Source organism: Babylonia areolata, chromosome 20 (genome assembly GCF_041734735.1).
Source record: "Babylonia areolata isolate BAREFJ2019XMU chromosome 20, ASM4173473v1, whole genome shotgun sequence".
Lineage (NCBI taxonomy): Eukaryota > Metazoa > Mollusca > Gastropoda > Neogastropoda > Buccinidae > Babylonia > Babylonia areolata.
The window spans coordinates 20293813-20316312 of NC_134895.1; the positions used below are offsets into that span (position 1 = coordinate 20293813).

Genomic DNA, 22500 nt, shown 5'->3' on the forward strand with positions numbered 1-22500 from the left:
TTTGTGTGTGTGTGTGTGTGTGTGAGTTATATTCCATGCTTTTTTTTTTATGTTTCGTGATTAACTCTTGTTGTTGTAGTTGTTGTTGTTGTTACCGTCTACACCGAGTGTCCGTACCGATTTTCTTTTTTCTTCACTTTTTTTCTTTCTTTTTTTTTTTTTTTTTCATCTTTTGTGCATGTGAGTGGGTGTGTGTGTTTGTGTGTGAGGGAGGGCATGGTGTAAAGAAGCTTCCAGCTTATCCAGTTACCCTCAATAAAACATTTGTTCATTTGTTTGTTGTTCACCTTCTTCTTCCCCATCTTTCACCTCATCTCCCTCTTCTTCTTCTTCTTCTCTTCCTCTTTCTCTCCTCGTCTTTCTACCTCTCTGTGGTTTACCTGTTGTTACCTTACGTGTGTTTTCCATGCCATCAGGTTTCGCTGTTCGCAGCGTGACGGTTCTGGCCCTCAGTACGTCTTTCTCCTTCCCTTTCTCCTACCCCTTCATCCCCCACCCCCCATCCTCTTCCTCCTCCTTTTTTTTGTTCTTCTCATCCTTCTCCTCCACCCCCTCACCTTCATCTCGTCTTCCTCCTCATTCTTCATCTTCTTCTTCTCCTCCACCTCACCCTCTTCTTTTTCTTCTCCCTCTTTTCCCCCCTCCTTCTCCTCCTTGTTGTTGTTCTTCTTCTCCTCCTCCTCCTCCCCCTCACCTTCTTCTTCTCCATCTTTGTCCTCGTCTCCTCCTTTTTCCCTCCTCGTCTTCCTACCTTTTATTTGTTGTTACCTCATGTTGTTTTCCTCTTCCTCCTCCTTCTCCTCTTGCTCTTCTCTTTCTCCTCACCTTTTCTTCTCCATCTTTTTCCTCCTCCTCCTCCTCCTCCACTTCCTCTTCTTCTACTTCTCCCCTCCTCAGCTTCCTACCTCTCTGTGGTTTACCTGTTGTTACCTTACGTGTGTTTCCCCGCCATCAGGTTTCGCTGTTCGCAGCGTGACGGTTCTGGCCCTCAGCACGTCTTTCTCCTTCCCTTTCTCCTACCCCTTCCTCCCCCACCCCCCATCCTCTTCCTCCTCCTTCTTCCTCTTCTTTTTGTTCTTCTTCTTCGCTTCCCCCCCCCCCCCCCTCCTCTTCTTTTCCTTCTTTTTCCTCCTCCTCCTCCTTTTTGTTCTTCTTCTCCTCCTCCTCCTTCTCCCCCTTCTTCTTCTTCTCCTTCTCCCTCTTAATCTTCTTCTTCTTCTTCTTCTTCTACTCCTCTTCCTCCTCTCTGTGGTTTATTTGTTATTACCTGACGTGTGTTTTCCATGCCATCAGGTTTCGCTGTTCGCAACCTGACAGTTCTGGCCCTCAATTCCTCGGGCAAGGAGGAAGAGGAGGAGGAGGAGGGTGTCCCGGTGCAGATGTCCTACACGGGGCGACGCTTGATGTCTCTGCTGGTCAACGTGGGTGCTAAGAAGAAGGGTATGTTGGTGGAGAGTTTTATCTTTTCTCTTGTGTGTGTGGGGGGGGGGGGGGGGTGGATGGGTGGGTGGGGGGTGCGGTGGGGTGCGGGGGAGGGTGGGGGGCCGGGGGGGATAGGTTCTGTGTGTGTGTGTGCCTGTGTGTTGTGACTTGTGATATGTATTGTACTCTCACGTGTGCCAAAGCAGTGCACTGTAGAACAGTGTCGTCAATATATTTTTTTCCACAAAATATTTTTATTCATTCTTTTTTTTTGTTTTACATTCCACAAATCTTAATATAACTAAACAGTACGAATACAATACATTGCATTAACTTAATGCACAGCAGGAAAAGAAAGTGTAACAAGACAAAGCCGTATACAGAAGAAGAACACAGGGCATACGTGGTGCATATTTTACATACATTTTTTGTCACTGTTCTAAATATGCACTTCGTTACAAACAAAAAACAAAAATACAACAACAAAAAACACAAACAAACAAACGTGATCACAAATAAATGAAAAAACAAAATGGAAAAAAAGGAGACAAAACTTGGGGCACTTTACTGGTATGCACAGGTAGGAAATTTCTTCATATGAGTGTCTATACTGCACTTATTCATCATCTAAATAGGCAATGTAATATACCTGAGGTATGAATTTGCATCACAAGACAAAGGATATTACAGGCAGAGCGAGCATAAAAATGTCAACAATAAATAACAAAATAAAGTAACATTGGGGAAACAGAAAGTCAGTTTCCTTTAACTAATGCATTGTAAAGTTTGACAAAATTCATTGTTCTATCAGGTTGTCATCATCATTGTTATTATTATTACTAGTATTATTGCTATTATCATAATCATCATTATCATTATTGTTGTTGTTCCAGTGATCTTCATCATCATCATCATCTTCATCATCATCATCATCATCATCAGGTTGTTGTTTTTTAAATCATTAGCATCATCATTTCTACTGCTACTACTACTACTACTACAGCTACTACTACTACTAAAACTACTACTACCAGTGTGATTATGATGATGGTGATGAAAGTTATTATTATTGTTGTTGTTGTTATTATTATTATTATTATTACTATTATTATTATTATTTTTTATTATTATCATTACTTTCGTCATTCATTATTATGATCAGCATTGTAATGATGACGAAATAGTTCTCCTCTTGAAAAAACAACAAACAAGCAAACAAAACAACACCTGACATGGCGGCCATGTGGTTCCAGACATTCCAAAGGCGGACAGACAACTGACAGTGCTGCAGGTGACCTATACCCCTGAGGTCATGGCCATCCTCCGGGTCACCAATGACTGGTAAGAGAACACATAGACACACGGCCGCGCGCCCGCGCACGCGCACGCACACGCACATACATACACAAACACACTCGCTCACTTTCTCTCTCTCTCTCACACACACATGCACTCTCTCTCTCCCTTTCTCTCTCTCTCTCTCTCTCTCTCTCTCTCTCTCACACACAGAGGCAACCTCCGACAGTCTGACATCAGAGTCTCCACTGACCTGACACCGCTCCAGCGGGAACGGCTGCAGCAGCTGCGTGACGAAGGAAAGATAGCGTATTACGTGAATGGAAAACTCCATGTTGAAGACAGCCGGTTTGGAGAGAACAACACAAGGTTTGGTTATCACCGCAACTCAACAGAGAACCACAATAACGGCACCCCAGCCAGCCGTCAGGAGAATGCTGACTTCCACAACTCTGTAGGCGACACATACAGAGACCGACTTCTACAGGGACTGGACATGGCAGAGTCGGGACTGAACCCACAGATACAGATTTCCAAATCAAACATTGGAAGATCATCGCAATGTGACGTAGGACCCCAGACAGATGCACCAAGCTCAGAACAAACGAGGACAGACCGCAGAAGTGGTGCGGGACAATATAACTGTCAGCAGAGCTTGGGAGTTCCATGCCAGCCAGATGATCGTTTCCTCTGGCATCAAGGTTGGCAGCCCAGTCCACTGCATCACTCTGTACCAGCCATAAGTGACTGCAGCCAGTGGCCGCCCTTGTTAAATGCAGTGCACACAGTCACTGGGTCACTACCGTTCACTTCACCTCTACACTACACGTCACACCATGAAACGATCCCATCAACACACTGCCGCAGCATGGAGGACGTCAACTACTGGAGTCCGGTGCACTACATGTCATCGGATGGCAACCCAGAGAGTGAACCACAACCAGCACAGTCACAACAACATGCACAGACAGCTGATACGCAGAGGGTCTCTACACAGACATCTTCTGCAGATGCTCAACTGATAAACCCCACGCTTGCGGACTTTACGGACGTGTCTGGTATGCAGACGTCTTCCAAGCAGATGGCAACAGAGCAGACAACCTCCTCTTTCTCAGCCTCCATGGAGGCAGCCTCCGCCAAGGCAGTCAAAATGACTACAGCTTCCACTGTGCCTGTGATTTTTACACAGTCCCCGATGGTACAAGAGACGACCTTAGAGGCAGCCAGTATGCAGACGGGCCTCAACCAAACAGACATTACGCAGACGGGCCTCCACCAGGCGGCCACTATGGAGACGGACCTCGACCAGACAACATCCACGCAGACGGGCCTCCACCAGGCGGCCTCTATGGAGACGGACCTCAACCAGACAGTCGTTACACAAGTGGGCATCAATCAGACAGATGCAAGTCAGGAAACCACTACACAAACTACAACCATGCCTGCAACTTCCACACGGGCATTCTCCAGACAAGCAGTCACCACACCTGCAGACACCATGGAAGCAGCCCCTGTGCAGACATCCACCGTGCCTACAGACTCTTTCAGAACGGTCACCACACAGGAAAGCACAACACAGGGAACCCCCTTGGCAGAGGAGGCGTTCCCTAACCCGCCCACCGACACCACAGCAGACATGGATGACCACAAAAGACCCAGGACACGTAGTAGGTCACGCCAAACTAGTCTTCTTGACCAGTTTCAACACGTACCTCGTGACAGCACTAAAGACAAAGGATAGGACACTGGCCAACGCCCATACACAAACTTATCTATTTCTGGAAGTAAAATTACGTTCGCTTCATTCAATGTTGAAAATTTAGTTGCCAGACTTAGTGAATCTGACTTTATAAAGTATGTGAAGTCGTTTGATGTTTTCTGTGCGGTGGAGACATTTACGTCACATTTTGATTCTACCATCCATTTCGATGATTATTGCTGTTTCCATGCACCTGCTGTCAAAATTTCCAGGCGAGGCAGACCTTCAGGAGGCGTGGTTGTACTAGTTAGAAAATCGTTAACGCCTTTCATGTCTCAAATAACCTGCAAAAATGACAATATGATTTGTTTAAAGTTTTCGAAATCTTTATTTGGATGTGACAAAGACATTTTATGTACTTTTGTATATGTGCCTCCTTACAAAAGTCCCTATTACGACACGAAACCGGACTTAAACTGTTCTTTAAATAAGCTTGAGGAATTCCTCATTGATATTCTTCAGAGGGGAGAAGACATGCATTTGTTGGTCATGGGCGATCTAAATGCTCGAATCGGTAATTGGAACCTTGATGGGGATGGTGACGATGAACCTATAGATTTCGCAATTCAGAACACCAGACAGTCTCAAGACAAAGTTACAAACCAGTTTGGCAAGATTCTAATTGATTTTTGTACAGTTTTAAACTGCATCCCTCTAAACGGGTATGCAGTAGGTGATGCATTTGGAAAGTTCACCTTTGTTGCAGACCAAGGGAACAGTGTTATTGATTATGCTGTTATGTCATCTGATTTTTTCTATTCATGCAATCCCCTCTTTAAAGTTGACAGCCGAGTTGAATCCAGTCACATGCCTATCTGTCTCACACTGCCTTGCAAACCACTTACTACATTAGGGAACCAGAAGGACAATTCAAGACCAAACACAAAAATAACTAGATTAAAATGGACTAACGAAAAGAAGGGAGAATATATCGAAAACATAAACAGTGATCAATCACAAAACATGTTCCAAACTGCTTATGACCAAATAGAAATGTCTATGGAGACAGCCCTTGATACATTTACAAAGGCTGTTCTGCAGGCAGGGGAGTGCATGAGAAAAAGTGTTCGATTCGGTACGCCAGCTCATGTCGGAAATGTGTGGTTTGACAAAGAGTGCCGTCAGAAGAAACGCGAAGCACGTAGAGCCCTACAAATGTACAATAAGTCTGGTCACAATCTGGACAAACGTACATATAAAAATCTTAGGTCACATTACAAGACGTTGACAAAGGAAAAACGTCAAATTCATAAAAAGTCAATCCAGGACAGTCTCCTAAATAATAAGAAAAACAGCAGTAAGTTTTGGGATACGATTCGAAAAGCGCGAAGCACGAAAAAGGCCCAACCCGACATAGAACTAGATGCATGGAAAAAGCATTTTGGAAAAGTTTTCGGAGCAAAGGAAGCAGACGCTCTTCCTCATGACGTAACTGAACAGAACAGGACAGAAGAAAGGGTTGTCCCAGAACTCGATAGTGACATCACAGAAAAAGAAGTACGAGATGCAATTAAAAACATTAAGCTGGGCAAAGCAGCTGGGTTAGATGAAATCTGTGGAGAATTTTTGAAATATGCTGAAGACTCTGTTTCCCCTTTTCTGACAAAATTATTTAACAAACTGTACGATACCGGTTATTTCCCTTTGGGTTGGTGCAAATCAATTATAATTCCACTTTTCAAAAAAGGAGACGAAACCAATCCAGATAACTACAGAGGCATAGCTTTACTTAGTGTTGTAGGGAAGGTATTCACGGCCATTTTGAACAAAAGATTGTGCCACTGGGCTGAAAATGAAAGCAAAATCAGTAAAGAACAGGCAGGTTTCCGTAAAAACTATTCGACAATTGACCATATTTTTACCTTGACCACAATAATAAAAAACAAATTAAACAGTAAAAGAGGAGGAAAGGTATATGCTGCCTTCGTAGACTACCGCAAAGCTTTTGACACTGTTGACCGAAATAAATTGTGGATGACACTAGAAAATGCAAGAGCATCCTCTAAGCTAATTAACATGTTAAAGGCCATGTACAGTTCTGTTAGAGCCTGTGTGAGGTGGGGTGGAAATATGACCGATTTTTTCAATTGTCCCCAAGGGGTTAAACAAGGTTGTCTCCTCAGCCCAATAATCTTTTCACTTCTGATATCTGAAGTTGCAGATTTTGTGAGACAGTGGGGAAGACATGGTATCCAGTTAATACCCGGTTCTGATGAAATTTATTCGTTGTTATTTGCAGATGATATCGTTCTGTTGTCGTCAACTCCGGGTGGGCTGCAAAACCAAATTAATAATTTAGAAAAGTCTTCAAGGGAACTGGGACTTACGGTGAATTTGGATAAAACCAAAATAATGATTTTTAGGAAAGGGGGGTATGCTTCTAACATAGAAAAATGGACATATGGAGGAAACACAATTGAAATAGTAAACAAGTACAAATACTTAGGGTTCACACTCACTACTAAGCTGTCAGAAACTTGTGCTTGTGAGGAATTTGCAAGTAAGGCAAAAAATAAAATACTTGACATTCTAAAAACAATGTGGGCACTTGGCAATCTAAATACAAAGGTATTCTTTCAGCTTTTCGATGCACAAGTAAAACCAATGTTACTGTACGCAGCGGAGATATGGGGTTTAGTTAAAGTAGACGTCATTGAATCGGCGCATTTATTTGCATGCAAAAGATTACTCAGTGTATCAAACAAGACACCAAATTATATGGTATACGGAGAGACCGGTCGATACCCTCTCTTTATTGACTCGACTGTATCATGTGTTCGCTACTGGTTGAAACTGACCAGGATGCCACTTTCACGATTTCCGAAACAGGCTGAATCGATGCTGAAGAATTCTCTAGACAGAAATGACAAGACGTCAGAAAATTGGCTTGGTAAAATTAAAGCATGCTTAGAGATGTGTGGTTTCCCTGATGTATGGATGAACCAGGGTACTGAAAATGAATTCGCCTTCTTAAAGTCTCTTAAACAAAAACTGATAGACAAATTTAAAATGGACTGGTTTTCTAAACTTTGTAGTAGTGACAGATTTTCTATTTATCGATCATTTAAAACAGATTTTCATTCAGAACTTTACTTGGACAATATCACTATCAAACGTTTCAGAGATACCTTGATAAGATTGCGACTTGGTCTAAACGAGCTTGGTATAAATAGAAGATTCGAGAACGCGGATGTAAACCGTTTCTGCCCGTTTTGTCCTAGCACCCTGGAAGATGAATACCATTTCATTTTTGTGTGTCCTAAATACGGTCATATCCGTCAGAAATATATTCTAGAGTTCATAAATATCAACGACAATACACTGTTTCCTATTCTACAAACCCCATGTGTTACGTCCCAGAGAAATCTTGCTATGTACACTTATTACGCCTTAAAATTTAGAGACGAATTTACACAATGAATGAATTAGTATAACTATAAACATGATGAGGACGAACATGCTATGTATTTTTCATCCAGCTATCGGCTACTCACGTACAGTACACCTTTGTGTGTGTGTGTGTGTGTGTGTGTGTGTGTGTGTGTGTGTTTGTGTGTGAAGAGCGATCGAATTGCCCCATTGTATCCCCCACCCCTTTGTGTATGGGCCGGTGGCCTTCACAATTAAACTTGTGTCAGTGTCAGTGTCAGTGTCTCACACACACACACACACACACACACACACGCACACACACAGAACACACACAGAGAACACACACACACACACACACACACACACACACACATATATATATATATATACATACATATATACATACATACATATATAAGAGAGAGAGACAGAGCGTGTACGTGTTGTGTGTGTTGTGAGAGTGTGTGTGGTATGTGTGTGTGAGAGTGTGTGTAGTATAATGTGTGTGAGTGTGTGTGTGTGTGTGTGTGTGTGTGTGTGTGTGTGTGTGTGTCCGCTTAACCCTTGACTGGTGAACCTTGGACATTTCAAAGAAGCGTGGCATGAATTCTGATTTTGAATTTCGAACTGCTTCATGTGTACTTTTTTTTTTTTTTTTTTTTCTTTTTTTTTTTTTAATGAAGCGGTCTTGTTGATTTTTGTAGAACAAACGTTACTGCAACCCCACAAGACGGAAAAGTCCAAAATAAAGACACTGTGACTGTCGTCTTGGCCTGTACCTACAAGTTTTACTTCAGCAGTCAGCATGTTAACGTTGAACAAAGAAACCTTCACAAAACCAGCGCCTTAGCTTAGCGTTGGACAGCTTAATGATTAAGAGGTATAAGCACGTAGTTCGTTTAAACTCAAACTCTTTCCTTCATAACAGCCGACGACGACGATAATAATAATAATGATAATGATGGTGGTGGTTGTTTTTGTGGTGGTGGTGGTGGGTGGTGGTGGTGATGATCATGATGATGTTCTTCCAGACTAAAACATTTAGGGGAGGTTTTAACTGGAAAATAAAAGATAAAAAAAAAATTGTGAATAAAAGACGGCAAAATATTAATATAAAGTAAAGTGATACCCCCCCCCCCCCAAAAAAAAAAAAAAGAAAAAGAAAAGAGAAATGAAAAACGTTATTAAAAGATAAAGAGATTCGTGAAGTGACAACAACAACAACAACAACAACAAAAACCACCCCAAAAAGCACCATAAAAACGAGGTTTCATTCCCTGCGTGTTCTGAAGAAATCCCTCTGAAGCGAAAATGTGATCTTTTTTCATCATTATTAATTTTTTTAGAAAAAAAAAATATATTACCAAAGGTATTTTAACTGGGGCCTTTCTATCTTTTTACTGACAAAGTTGAGGGAAAGTGGGTAGGGGAAAAGAGAGATGGAGGAATAGGGAGGGTAGTGTGGATAGTGGGTATTGTTGGGAGGTGAGGGGGGTGGGGGATGCTGAAAGAAAAAAAAAAAAACGTGCAAGACTGCGTTCACACTAAGCCCAGCCATTTGCCATCAACCTGACACAGCAACACACTTCAGACACAACTGGTTGCTGCTGTCAGCTAGATACAGTACGGAGCTCTCTATACGGAATTTAACGAATATTGTTGGGACGCACGACGGGCGCAATAGCCGAGTGGTTAAAGCGTTGGACTTTCAATCTGAGGGTCCCGGGTTCGAATCACGGTGACGGCGCCTGGTGGGTAAAGGGTGGAGATTTTTACGATCTCCCAGGTCAGCATATGTGCCGACCTGCTAGTGCCTGAACCCCCTTCGTGTGTAAATGCATGCAGAAGATCAAATGCGCACGTTAAAGATCCTGTAATCCATGTCAGCGTTCGGTGGGTTATGGAAACAAGAACATACCCAGCATGCACACCCCCGAAAGCGGAGTATGGCTGCTTACATGGCGGGGTAAAAACGGTCATGCACGTAAAAGCCCACTCGTGTACATGCAAGTGAACGTGGGAGTTGCAGCCCACGAACGCAGAAGAAGAAGAAGTTGGGACGCACGCTGCCACTGAGCATCATTGAAGAATTCCGACCATTGGACCCGCCACCCGTCTCATTTGTGTGCACGCCACATATTAAAAAAAAAAAAACAAAAAAAAAGCTAGCTGTTGCTGACTGGAGATGGAGATGGCTGGTCTCACATGAGAACACTTACAGCCGGTACACATGGCGGGAAAAAGGGCACAATGACATGCGCACAATTCTTGGCCAGCTGGTTGCTTTCAGCTGAGTTTCAGTTTCAGTTTCTCAAGAAGAGGTCACTGCGTTCGGACAAATCCATATACGCTACATCACATCTATTAGGCAGATGCCTGACAGCAGCAGATAACCCATCGCCGCTTCTTTTGAACGTAACGTTAGCTGGGGAACAGAAAAAAAAGACTCTTGGTTTGAATAACACACTTAGTTGATCAAAAAATGATTTATATTGATGGATGAATGATGACCATCTTCCATGTGGTTCCCCACCTCCCTCCTTCACTCCCCCCCCCCCCCCCCCCCCCCCCCACCCCATCCTCTCCGTCTCTCCAAAGTCCTCCTATTCTCGTTCATCTCCCTCCATCTAGAAACATCTTCATATAGAATGCGCCTTCCGAAAAAAAAAAAAAGTGAGGAAATCTATTTCCGATATTGTGCACCTAATCTTCTCTTTCTCTGTCTGTCCGTCTGTCTGTCTGTCTGTCCGTCTGTCTGTCTGTCTGTCTGTCTGTCTGTCTCTCTCTCTCTCTCTCTCTCTCTCTCTCTCTCTCTCTCTCTCTCTCTCCATAGACCTGAGGGAACATAGACCTACGAATAACATTTTTGGGGAGCATAGACCATAGACCTGGGGGAACACAGAAGGGAACATAGACCCGGCGGAACATAGACTTACCCCTGAACGAATTCTCTTCTGTGTGTGTGTGTGTGTGTGTGTGTGTGTGTGAAGGTATGCACATTCCAAAAAGCATGAGGATTTACTTCTAATTTTGAACAATTAATCATCTCCCCGTCAGTATCTGTCTGTCTCTTGCTTTGTCTGTCCGTCACACTCACTCACACTCTCTGTCTGCCCTGTCTCTCTCTGTCTTTCTGTCTCCCAGTTTGCCTGTCTCTCTCTTGTCTTTCTGTTCTGTCTCCGTCTGTTCGACCGTCTGTATGTCTGTCCGTCTGTCTGCCTCTCTCTTTCACACACACACACACACACACACACACACACACACACCTTTATTCTATGTTTTATTCGGTGGATTTAATTTTATATTTTGTGTTTTAGCATCTGTTAATATATAATTATTTTAGTCGATTGATAATAATTTTATGTTGTGTTTTTGTATCCGTTATTAGAGATATGTATTTTTTTCCCCCTTTGCCCACTACAAACAAAAACAAGGTACAACATGAAGGACTTCCTGACCCCCCTTGGTGTCAGTGCTGCCGGTTGGGGAGAACAAGGATCTCTTGGACGACTCCTACGAGCTCAAGGACGGCAAAGTGGAGCTTGAGTTTGTCCATCCTTCGCAGGTTAAACATCATGCGGCAGTGCACAATGCAATTTTTTTTTTTTTTTTTTGTGTGTTGAGTGTGGGAGAGAGAGATAGGGAGAGGAAGGATTATGGGAGGCGGGTGGGTGTGTGTGTGTGTGGGGTGGGTGGGGGGAGTGTGGGTGTATGTGTGTGGGTGTTTTTATCTTCAGTTTAATGTCTGTTCACTATAAATGTTATTAGATGGAAACGTGAGAAGTAGTGGATAAAGGGAAGGGACTGCGTGTGAATAATAGTGTCAGAAAGTGTTCATCTTATGTATTAGAGGAAAAATATATTATGAGTATATTGTGTGGGTATGTGTGTTTGTGTGTGGGAGAGAGAGAGAGAGAGAGAGAGAGAGGTTGCGGTGGTGGTGAATTTTAAGTGTCGGCGCATGTGTGGTATCCATGAATGTAGCTAGCTGAGTTTGTGTGTGTGCATGTGTGTATTGTGTGTGTGTTGTGTGTGTTGTGTGTGTGTGTGTGTGTGTGTTGTGTGTGTGTGTGTGAGAGAGAGAGAGAGAGGTTGAGTCACAAATTTTAATGTCTGGGCCTCCAGTGTTAAAACAGAGGTGCACTTTAAGAAGTGGCTTGTAAAGCAGCCAGAAGTGCATGTGTGATAATGTTAAAGAAGGTCAGCTTCAATGCAATAATTATGATTTTTTTTCTGCATTGCAGTTTCCAGTGTTTGTGGAGAACATAACCAAATGCGTTGCATGGGACAGACGGGACAGGTGCGTCAAATTATCGATTTTTTTTTTTTTTTTGTCGGTTGTGTGTGTGGGGGGTTGGGGTGGGTGTTTTCTGACTGAGTGATCGAATAATGGGTGGCTGTATGGGTTGATTGATTGATTGATTTATTGGGGCAATTGGAGGCTTCGTGGTTGTTCATTCCGTGCTCATTATTTGATACATACGCTTCAGTGTGTGGCGTGTGTATGATAATCAGTCGTGTCCTGCTTCGACCATCGGAACAGCAGAGGAGGCAACTGCTGTCCCAATTAATCTAGGCTAGAATTTGATTATAGTGGAGAATGTCTTGCCCAAGGTTACAACACTCACTCGTTCACGAGGATTTTAGGACAGTCGGCCTTGGGGATGGTTTCTAAAGACCAGCTAGGCAGCAGCACTGCAGAACTTAGATACAGTGCAATTTTGCCTCCTAGTTCGAGAGTAATAGACTAAGCTGTAAATTGACTTCCCGTTACAGTGAAGAAACCATTGATCATACGCATACACGCTTTTGCTGTTGGCCCAAATGAAAGCTTATATCAGTCTGTTATAAAAGCTGAGTGTTAGTTGGTGTGGTTTTTTTTAATTATTATTATTTATGTGACGTAAAACGAGATTGATGACGATTGTGATTTTGATCATAATGATTATGACGAAAATGATGAAGGCAGCATTGATAATGAAGATGAAACGATGACAATGACAAGGATGAGGATAATGAAAATGACAATGATACAGTCGAGACCCCCCCGTGCCCCCTTCGCCCCCCCCCCCCCCCCCCGCCCCTCTTCCTATCCAGTGACCCCCTTAGTCCCAGACTCAGGCATCTATAGCCCACCACGCTCTCCTTAAACACTCCTCTCTTCTTTCCCCTTTTTGCTTGCTTTGTCGGTGTACTTACCTTGTACGAGGAAATATGACTGTGTGTAAAGTGTGTGTGTGTGTGTGTGTGTGTGTGTGTGTGTGTGTGTGTGTGAGAGATAAATTCGCGCTGGAGCATGTGCGTTTGTATGTCAGCCTTTGAAACGAAACGCAACGTTTGTGTGTGTATGTGTGTGTATGCATATAGGTTATGTTCCTGTTTTTTCTTCTTCTTTTCTTCTTTTTCGTTCGTGGGCTGCAACTCATACGGGCGTTCACTCCTATGTACAAGAGTGGGCTTTTATGTGTATGACCGTTTTTACCCAGCCATGTAGGCAGTCATACTCCGTTTTCGGGGATGTGCATGCTGGGTATGTTCTTGTTTCCATAACCCACATTTATTTTTTTTTCAAATCTAAATTACTCGGTTTTTTTGCCTGGATCACTTGATGAAAAAATGCCCCCCCAAAACAGTTGCTTCTTCTTCTAGGGTAGGCTCTTAATAGCCTGATCAGCACGTTCGGTTTTTGAAATGTGAAGGCCAGGCATCTCTGACACCTCTTTGAAACTGCAACTTCTTCTTTGTTCATGGGCTGCAACTCTTGCGTTCACTCATATACACAAGTGGGATTTTAGGTGTAGGTATATAACCGGTTTTGTTTGTTTGTTTGTTTGTGTGTTTGCTCCGCCTTGTAGTCAGCCATACTACGTTTTTGGAAGATTGCTTATTCAAATTACCATGTCAAAAATTGACTTGTCATGACGTATCATGACATTCCGTTCTGCCCCCAGCCATCAACTGGTCAGGCAGCCATACTAGTTTTTTTTTGTTTTTGCTGTGTGTGTGTGTGTGTGTGTGTGTGTGTGTGTGTGTGTGTGTGTGTGTGTGTTTAACAACTTCAGAATACCATTTTGACTCGTTCGTGACGTTTTATGACTTTCCGCTCTGAATCACTGGTCAGGCAGCCATACTACGTTTTTTGGGGTGGTTTTTTTTTTGTTTTTTGTTTTTTTTTGTTTTGTCTTGTTGTTGTTTTTTTGTTTTGTTTTGTTTTTTGAGGGGTTTGGGGGTGGTGGTTGCTTATTCAAATTAACATGTCAAAAAATAACATTTTATTTTTGACTTTTTGTGACGTTTCATGACTTTCCGCTCTGACCCCCCAGCCGTCAGCTGTTCAGGCAGCCGTACTACGTTTTCGGGAGAGGAAGGGTGGGGGGCGCTGTTGTTTATTCAAATTACTATGTCAAAATAACAGTTTTGCTTGTTGTGATGTTACATGACTTTCCGCTCTGACCCCCCCCCCCCCCACCCCACTCCCCCTTCCCCTCTTCCAGCCGTCAGCTGGTCAGGTTGTCATTCTACGTTTTTTTGGGTTTTTTTTGTTTTTTTTAGAGGGTTGCTTATTCAAATTACCATATGAATGTAATATTTCAACTTTTGACGGCCCATCACTTTCCGCTCTGACCACCACAGCCGTCAGCTGGTCGGAGAGTGGAAGACGGGGGTGTGTGACGTCACGCACAGGACGGCCAACGTCACGCGCTGCCTCTGCCCTGTGCCTGGCCACTACACGGTGGTCGTCATCGCCACCAACCTGACCGTGAGTGGGTCTACTACTATTACTATTACTACTACTACTACTGCTACTACCACAACTACTACTTTTATACAGTGCTCCAAACTCCTCCTTTGGGATTTAACCTTTAATCTGTAAAGGTAAAAAGATAATTCCCTCTGTTATTTTATTTTATTTTATTTTCTGACTGATTTACATGAAGTAAGATATGAGGAGACGATACCTATCATCTGCAATTGCCTGCCTCAAAGTGCGGCGGCGTTTGTGTGTGTCGTTTGGTTTGGGCCGTGCGTTCTCATCCCCATAGTCACCGCCGTCTTTATGGTTTACGATGAACGAATATCAATATCAAGCAACGGAACACTGAATATCAACTAACTACCCAATAATTATTAGATAACGAAAGAAAGCGATTGGCCTTCACTTCCTCTAATGTTATTTATGTGGGTTTTCACCCCCCCCCCCCAAAAAAAAAAAAGCGTTAATAGACCTCTTTAAACTACGGACAGGAAATTTTATTTCTTGTTTTAATTATTTAAAAAGATGTATTATTGGTTGTTTTACTGCTTATGTTGAATACGAAACATGTTGAAAATCCTTCACTTCGACTTACTTTATTTCTATGAGATTACCACCCCAACGTTTATAGTCGTCTTTAACACTGGGCAGGAATTTTTTACCTCTTTTTTTTATTATTTAATTTTTGTATTAAAATAAAGGTGTCTTACTGGTTGTTTTATTGTGCACAGGCACCGGCCATTTTGCCAGTGCAGCGAGACACGGCGTTGCTGGTTGGCTGTGTGGTATCTTTGTGCGGGTTGGTCGCCGCCATGCTGGTCTACTTCGTCTGCTGGAGGTGCGTTACCTACTGTGATTGGTTCATGTTTGTGTGACAGGGACCCAATCAGAATTGAGATTAATGAGTTTTTGTTTGGGTAAGGGCAGGGGGAGGGAGGGGAGGGGAGGGAAAGTTTGTTTCTATTGGCTGAAAATATAAACATAATACGTGGTTCGTGGTTCGAGTTGTGTCGGGAATCCTCCTTCGTCGTCTTCTTCCTCCTCCTCCTCCTCCTTCTTCATCATCTTCTTCTTTTTCCTTTTCCTCCTCCTCCTCCCACGCCTCTTCCCCCTCCTCCTCCTTTTTTTTCCTCTCCATACCCCCCCTACTTTTCCCTCTCCTCCCCCTCCTCCTCCTCCTTCTTCACTCTCGCCCCTCTTCCTCCTAATCCTTCTCCTCCTCCCACTCCTCCTCCCAGACACTCCCCAGCCTCCTCCTCCTCCTCCTCTCTCGCCCCTCTTCCTCCTAATCCTTCTCCTCCTCCCACCCACTCCCCCTCCCCCTCCTCCTCCTTCTCTCTCGCTCCTCTTCCTCCTAATCCTTCTTCTCCTCCCACTCCTCCTCCCACCCACTCCCCCTCCTCCTCCTCCTCTCTCGCCCCTCTTCCTCCTAATCCTTCTCCTCCTCCCACTCCTCCTCCCACCCACTCCCCCTCCCCCTCCTCCTCCTTCTCTCTCGCTCCTCTTCCTCCTAATCCTTCTTCTCCTCCCACTCCTCCTCCCACTCACTCCTCCTCCTCCACCTCCTCTTCCTCCTACTCTTGATTTTTCTTTTCCTCACCCTCCTCCTGTCCCTCCTCCTCCTCCTCCACCCACCCCTCCTCTCCATATTCCTCCTAATCCTTCTCCTCCTCCCACTCACTCCTCCTCCTCTTCCTCCTTCTTCCTCCTCCTCCACCTCCTCTTCCTCCTACTCTTGATTTTTCTTTTCCTCACCCTCCTCCTGTCCCTCCTTCTCCTCCTCCACCCACCCCTCCTCTCCCTCTTCCTCCTAATCCTTCTCCTCCTCCCCACTCCTCCTCCCACCCACTCCTCCCCCTCCTCCACCTCCTCTTCCTCCTGATTCTTCTTTTCCTCACCATCCTCCTGTCCTTCCTCCTCCTCCGCCTCCTCCTCCACCCACCCCTGCTCTGCCTCTTCCTCCTCCTCCTCCTTCTGCTTCTTCTGTTTTTTGGGTTTTTTTTGTTTTTGTTTTGTTTTTTCTTCCACTTCTTCTAATCATGACTGGATGACACGTGCCAGGCACATTGCCGGGGACAGTTCCATGATCCACGCCAACTTCCTGCTGTCTCTGGTGGGCCTCAACCTCGTCTGCATCGTCTGCCTGAGCCACCCTGGGAGCCAGGTCAGTCTGACACACAGACACACAAACCCACACTCAAACACGCGCACTCGCACGCACACACATGTACACAAACACATATGCACACACACACACACACACACACACACACACACACACACGTACGCACGCATGTAAACACACACACAAACACATATGCAAACACACACATGCACGCACGCACGCACGCATGCACGCACACACGCGCGCGCGCGCACACACACACACACACACACACACACACACACACATACACGCACATACATATTCTGCCAGTAATCTTTTATGCGTCGACTTTGACAGCTCTAGCCTCTCAAACAAGAAATACATTCACCGGATGTATAAAAGAGCACTGAAAATAGTATTGTTAAAATCGAGCTCCCTAACCCCAGTGGACTATAAACAACTTAATATATTTTCTTTCCACAAGAGGCTGTACTTCAACAAAGCTGTTTACATGCATAATGTTATGTGTGGAAATGCTCCAAAAAGAGATTGCAGACACTTTTAAAACTAATGAACACAGACACAACCACATGCTCTGCATACCCAGACCAAGAAACAACCTTTTCAAACGCAGCTTTCTATATTCTGGTGGAAATTTATAAAATAATCTTCCACTCACTCTAAAAAGTATCCTGAATAAAAACGTGTTCAAGAAAAATCAGAAAAAAATTACCTTATTGAAAAGGATTAATTAAAAGTAAAACAATTCTCGATCGGTTAGACTAATTCATCTTTTATTAATTGGGAAATGTTTTGTATATGCTTGTGTTGGCAAGGATTGTGTAGTATATGAGGGAATATGTGCACGTGTATGGGATGGGCGTGATGTATTTTTGTCCGAGCATTTGTGTTCAAGTTTGTGTGTGTGTGTGTGTGTGTGTGTGTGTGTGTGTGTGTGTGTGTGTGTGAAATAGACATGCAGTTGTGTATTTCATTATCACAGTGTTCTTGTATATGTATTCATTTTGTTTGTTGTTGCTTTTTATCTGCTTCTCTTCTCTCTCTCTCTCTCTCTCTCTCTCTCTCTCTCTTGTTTTCTTTTCTTGTTTTTCCATTGCTGGCTTTATGTAAAAAAAAAAAAAAAAAAAAAGAGAGAAAAAAAAGCAGTTCTTGCTTATTCAATTTACCATCATGAAATAAAATCTTGACTTGACTTGACATCTACTATTTCTACATGATCATCATCGTCATTATCAGTGGGGGTTTTTTCTGATTGTTCTCAGCCTTTAGTGGATGCATTTGTTTCGGGTTGGCTGGGTACTTGTTTGTAAAATCTAGATTTTTTTTTTTCTGTCTGCCGCTGTCTCTTCTTTACCCCCCCCGCCCGACCCCCCCCCCCCCCCGCTCCCTTCCCACCCCTCCCCTGTCCCTACCCCCCTCACCCCTCTCATCTATCCACTCCCTCTCTCTCTCTCTCCCTCACTCTTTCTCTCTCCCTCTCTTTCCCTCTCTCTCCCTCTCTTTCTCTCTCTCTCCCTCTCTCTCTCTCTCCTCCCTCTCTCCCCCCTCCCTCTCACTCTCTCTCCCTCTCTGTCTCCCTCTCTCTCTCTCCCTCTCCCTCTCTTTCTCTCTCCCCCTCTCTCTCTCTCCCTCACTTTCTCTCTCCCTCTCTTTCCCTCTCTCTCCCTCTCTTTCTCTCTCTCTCCCTCTCTCTCTCTCTCCTCCCTCTCTCCCCCCTCCCTCTCACTCTCTCTCCCTCTCTGTCTCCCTCTCTCTCTCCCTCTCCCTCTCTTTCTCTCTCCCCCTCTCTCTCTCCCTCACTCTTTCTCTTTCCCTCTCTCTCCCTCTCTTTCTCTCCCCCCCTCTCTCTCTCTGTCTCCCTCTCTGTCTCCCTCTCTCTCTCTCCCTCTCCTTCTCTCTCTCCCTCTCTCGCCCTCCCCCCTCTCTCTCTCCCCCCCCACCTCTCTCTCTGTCTCCCACCACACCCCCTTAACCCCCTTTTCCTCCCCTACTCTCTATCCCCTACCTGCCTCTCCATATCTATTCATCATCTCCCGTGCTTTCCAGTTTCGTCATTGTCTATCCGTGCCAAATATTCTGAACCGAGCTATTTTCTCTAAATTGAACACAGCTTCCGCCCAAAGGAGAAAATAGCAACCTGCCCCATGAAATCGCTCCCCGGGCGATAAAACTGTCTCACATGATAAACCCCAGTCGGATGGGGGTTGTTGGTTGAGGAGTTGGAGTGGGTGGTGAGGGGTTGGGGGGGACGGGGGGGGGAGGGGAGGGTGGTGGTGGTGGCGCTCAAATGTTAAGAGGGAAAGACATGAAGGTTCCTTATATTCTGTTGTTTTGTTGTTGCTTTGTTTTCTGAAAAACGAGAGTGATTGTGGCGAGACAAGTGTTCAGAATACACTCTTAAAAAAAAAAAAAAAAAAAATAGTGGAAACTTATGATGTGAGCGTTCGTATTAAAGGTGTTTGTGTGTGTGTGACATGTTCCTCTCAGACGCGTGCACACGCGGACGCGCGCGCGCACACACACACACACACACACACACATATATATATATATATATAGAGAGAGAGAGAGAGAGAGACACACACACACACACACACACACACACACACACACACACACACACACACTCACTCACTCACTCACTCACTCACACTGGTTACCACAACAGGATATCAAACACAGCATCACTCACAAACCAACACACACGAACAGAAAACGAAGCATGCACATTGAATATATGATAATATAAAGCAAAAAAAAGATGACAAGGACAGTTTTTTGTGGGGTGGGTGTGGTGGGAGCGGGGGGGACTGGCCTGACATGATTATAATGATACAGACCAGACTTTCATGAGAAATGCCAAAAGCAAACCCTCTTTAAAGACAACACACACACACGTCACAAGAAGTTCCAGACAAAATAATAATTTTGTTCCTCCCTTTGGTTCCTCACTTTGAACAACAACAACAGCAACAACAAAAACCGGTTGTGTGTATGTGTACACGAATGATTATGTAAGTAGAGGCATAAAACATGTTCTCTGTGTATTTTGGGGGGAAAATAGTTGATTGCTTATAATCACCGAGAGGAATTCTTATGAGTTTCGAAAGTTTCAAAGACGAACAGAAATTTGGATATCTAGATATTATGATTTTCTTTTAGAAACAAAAAATGCAGGTAAATAATACAACACAACTTTATGGGTGCATTTTGTTAACAAATTACAGTGATAATTTGATTGATTAATCCTTTGAATAGCAATGATCGTGGGCAAGTTTCATGAGCCAAAGTTCACGAACGCACGTAAACGCACGTACACAAAGACACACACACACACACACACACACAAACATGCATATATACACACACATTAAAAAATATATATATATCTCTGTGTGTGTGTGTGTGTGTGTGTGTGTGTGCGTGAACTACGCACACACACGAATTAGTCTCATGCAGCGTAGAATGAAAAGAATTAAATGATAAAAGAAACATGAAGGCACGCATCATCATCACTTTATCCCTTCAGTCTTCCTTTTCGCATTTGTATACACATAGAGAAACGCAACGCGCGAGCACACACACACACGCTGTCGATTTTTTTTTTTCAAGCCCATATTTTGCCCAACATTCCTCTTCGTGGGCGAAGAGCACTTCCGACAAAAAACATGCGCAGGGGATCGGATGTGACGTAGGCAACGCTGCTCCTGTTCCAAACAATTGGGAGAAAGAAATTTACTGGAGAGTTGCCACCTTCTCATAACACCACCAGAGTTGAGGTCCTTATTTGAGACAAATTCGGGCTCATTTGAGGAAGAACGAAACTAGAATGAAAACAACATTCTTCTGTCTTGGTGGTGTTGTTTTTCCCCCTTCCGGTTATGTAAGCTCGCTGAGATTTGAAGGGAACGCACGTGTTTTAGCGTTCATTGTGTTACGAAATCACTGACACGGCAGATTATGGGACGCCTCTGTGTGTGTGTGTGTGTGTGTGTGTGTGTGTGTGTGTGTAATCGTTGTTCTCAAACCCTTCTCGAAATCATGAATCAATGGGAAAATAAACGTCTCTCTCTCTCTCTCTCTCTCTCTCTCTCAGTCTAATATCATCTTAGATGAACAGACTATAAATAAATAATCTCTCTCTCTCTCTCTCTCTCTCTCTCTCTCTCTCTCTCTCTCTCTCACGAGTACTACACACATACCACACAATCAACTAAACACTCCACAGTGTATCTGGGAGGGACGCTCACTCAGTCAGGCTCCGTGACGTCGTCAGTAGGGGGCTTAGTAGGTGGTGTCCTAAGTACGTTAAATCAGAACAGGCACCACTGAACACCACCGAAGTGACCCAGCAGCAGTGCAGAGTCTCCTCTGGTGTGTGGCCTCCTGGCGACCTTACATCGATGGTTCCCTGCGGACTGCCGACGTTGGGAGTGTGACAGACGAACCCGAGTGTGGCTGTGTTTGGGGGACTCGGAATGAGCGGCGTGGGAGCAATGTCACTGAAACGGTGCAGATGACGGGGCAGCAAAAACACAAACAAACAAAAAAACACAAAAAACCCACTCCACAATGTACGTTTCATTCCGACACTTGATTCTAAAGCACTGAACGGCTATAGTGTGAGCTCGAGAGGAGCATGTTTGCGCGCGCAGATGGACGGATATGACGTGGAAGACAACCCCCTACTTCCGTTGAGAAACCCCACAGAAGACGAAGAGGGGAACCACAACTACCGCGAATGGCCGTGGTGCTTGGCAAGGAGCGGTAACGTTTACCCAATATCTGAACAGATTTTCACCGAGTTGAGGAAACATTCACCAGTTTAAGAGTCAATTTTGGTTGGTTGCGTAACATTCTCAAGGTGTGTTTGGTTGGCTAAGTGTGGCTGAAGGTCGGGGATTTCTCTGACGAAGCAAGTAAACCGTTATTTCCCTGTCGAGAGTTAGGTCTGGTCTTGCGATTGTCTCATTACTGGTTTTTTGTTGTTGTTGTTGTTTTGTTTGCTTTGTCTTGATGTGTAGCTCCTAAGGTTGATTTGATAGGTTTAACCCCTTAACTTCTACTGACAAGTACGCTGCGGGTTCAGTGTCACACCTCTCTCAGGTAAGATAAGAGTTTACAAGTCTAGATCCGATATCAGCCACTGTCTTTGTATTTGTTTTTTTTTTTTCTTTTCATCTTTTTATCACAACAGATTTCTCTGTGTGAAATACGGGCTGCTGTCCCCAGGGAGAGCACGTCGCTATACTACAGCGCCACCCATTTTTTTTTTTTTGTTTTTTTTTTTCCTGCGTGCAGTTTTATTTGTTTTTCCTATGGAAGTGGGTTTTTCTACAGAATTTTGCCAGGAACAACCCTTTTCTTGCCGTGAGTTCTTTTTCGTGCGCTAAGTGCATGCTGCACACGGGACCTCGGTTTATCGTCTCATCCGAATGACTAGCGTCCAGACCACCACTCAAGGTCTAGTGGAGGGGGAGAAAATATCGGCGGCTGAGCCGTGATTCGAACCAGCGCGGTCAGATTCTGTCGCTTTCTAGGCGGACGCGTTACCTCTAGACTATCACTCGACGTCTTTTTTCTGGACTTCTTTTTTTAAAATTTCAATTTTGGGTTTACAGTTTTGTTGCAGTGACATAAGACATCTTGTTAATGATTCCATACCACATGATTACACATTCATTCTGAAGTATTGTACAAAAATGGATTTTTTTTCTGCTATCGGACACTAAATAAAATAATAAAAATTGATCGAGATTTAATCTGGAC

The 22500-nt window shown here is 44.1% G+C and overlaps 1 protein-coding gene across 1 annotated transcript in view; it reads left to right on the top strand.

The window, feature by feature from the left end:
* The window catches only part of LOC143294556 (uncharacterized), a 172978-nt gene that overhangs the window by 127138 nt on the left and 23340 nt on the right, over nucleotides 1-22500 (top strand). Inside the window, exons 17-23 of the mRNA XM_076605930.1 lie at nucleotides 1294-1440; nucleotides 2676-2763; nucleotides 11284-11389; nucleotides 12094-12149; nucleotides 14483-14609; nucleotides 15335-15441; nucleotides 16665-16767. Of these exons, the coding sequence (XP_076462045.1) occupies nucleotides 1294-1440; nucleotides 2676-2763; nucleotides 11284-11389; nucleotides 12094-12149; nucleotides 14483-14609; nucleotides 15335-15441; nucleotides 16665-16767 (734 nt within the window). The remainder of the gene's footprint in view (nucleotides 1-1293; nucleotides 1441-2675; nucleotides 2764-11283; nucleotides 11390-12093; nucleotides 12150-14482; nucleotides 14610-15334; nucleotides 15442-16664; nucleotides 16768-22500) is intronic.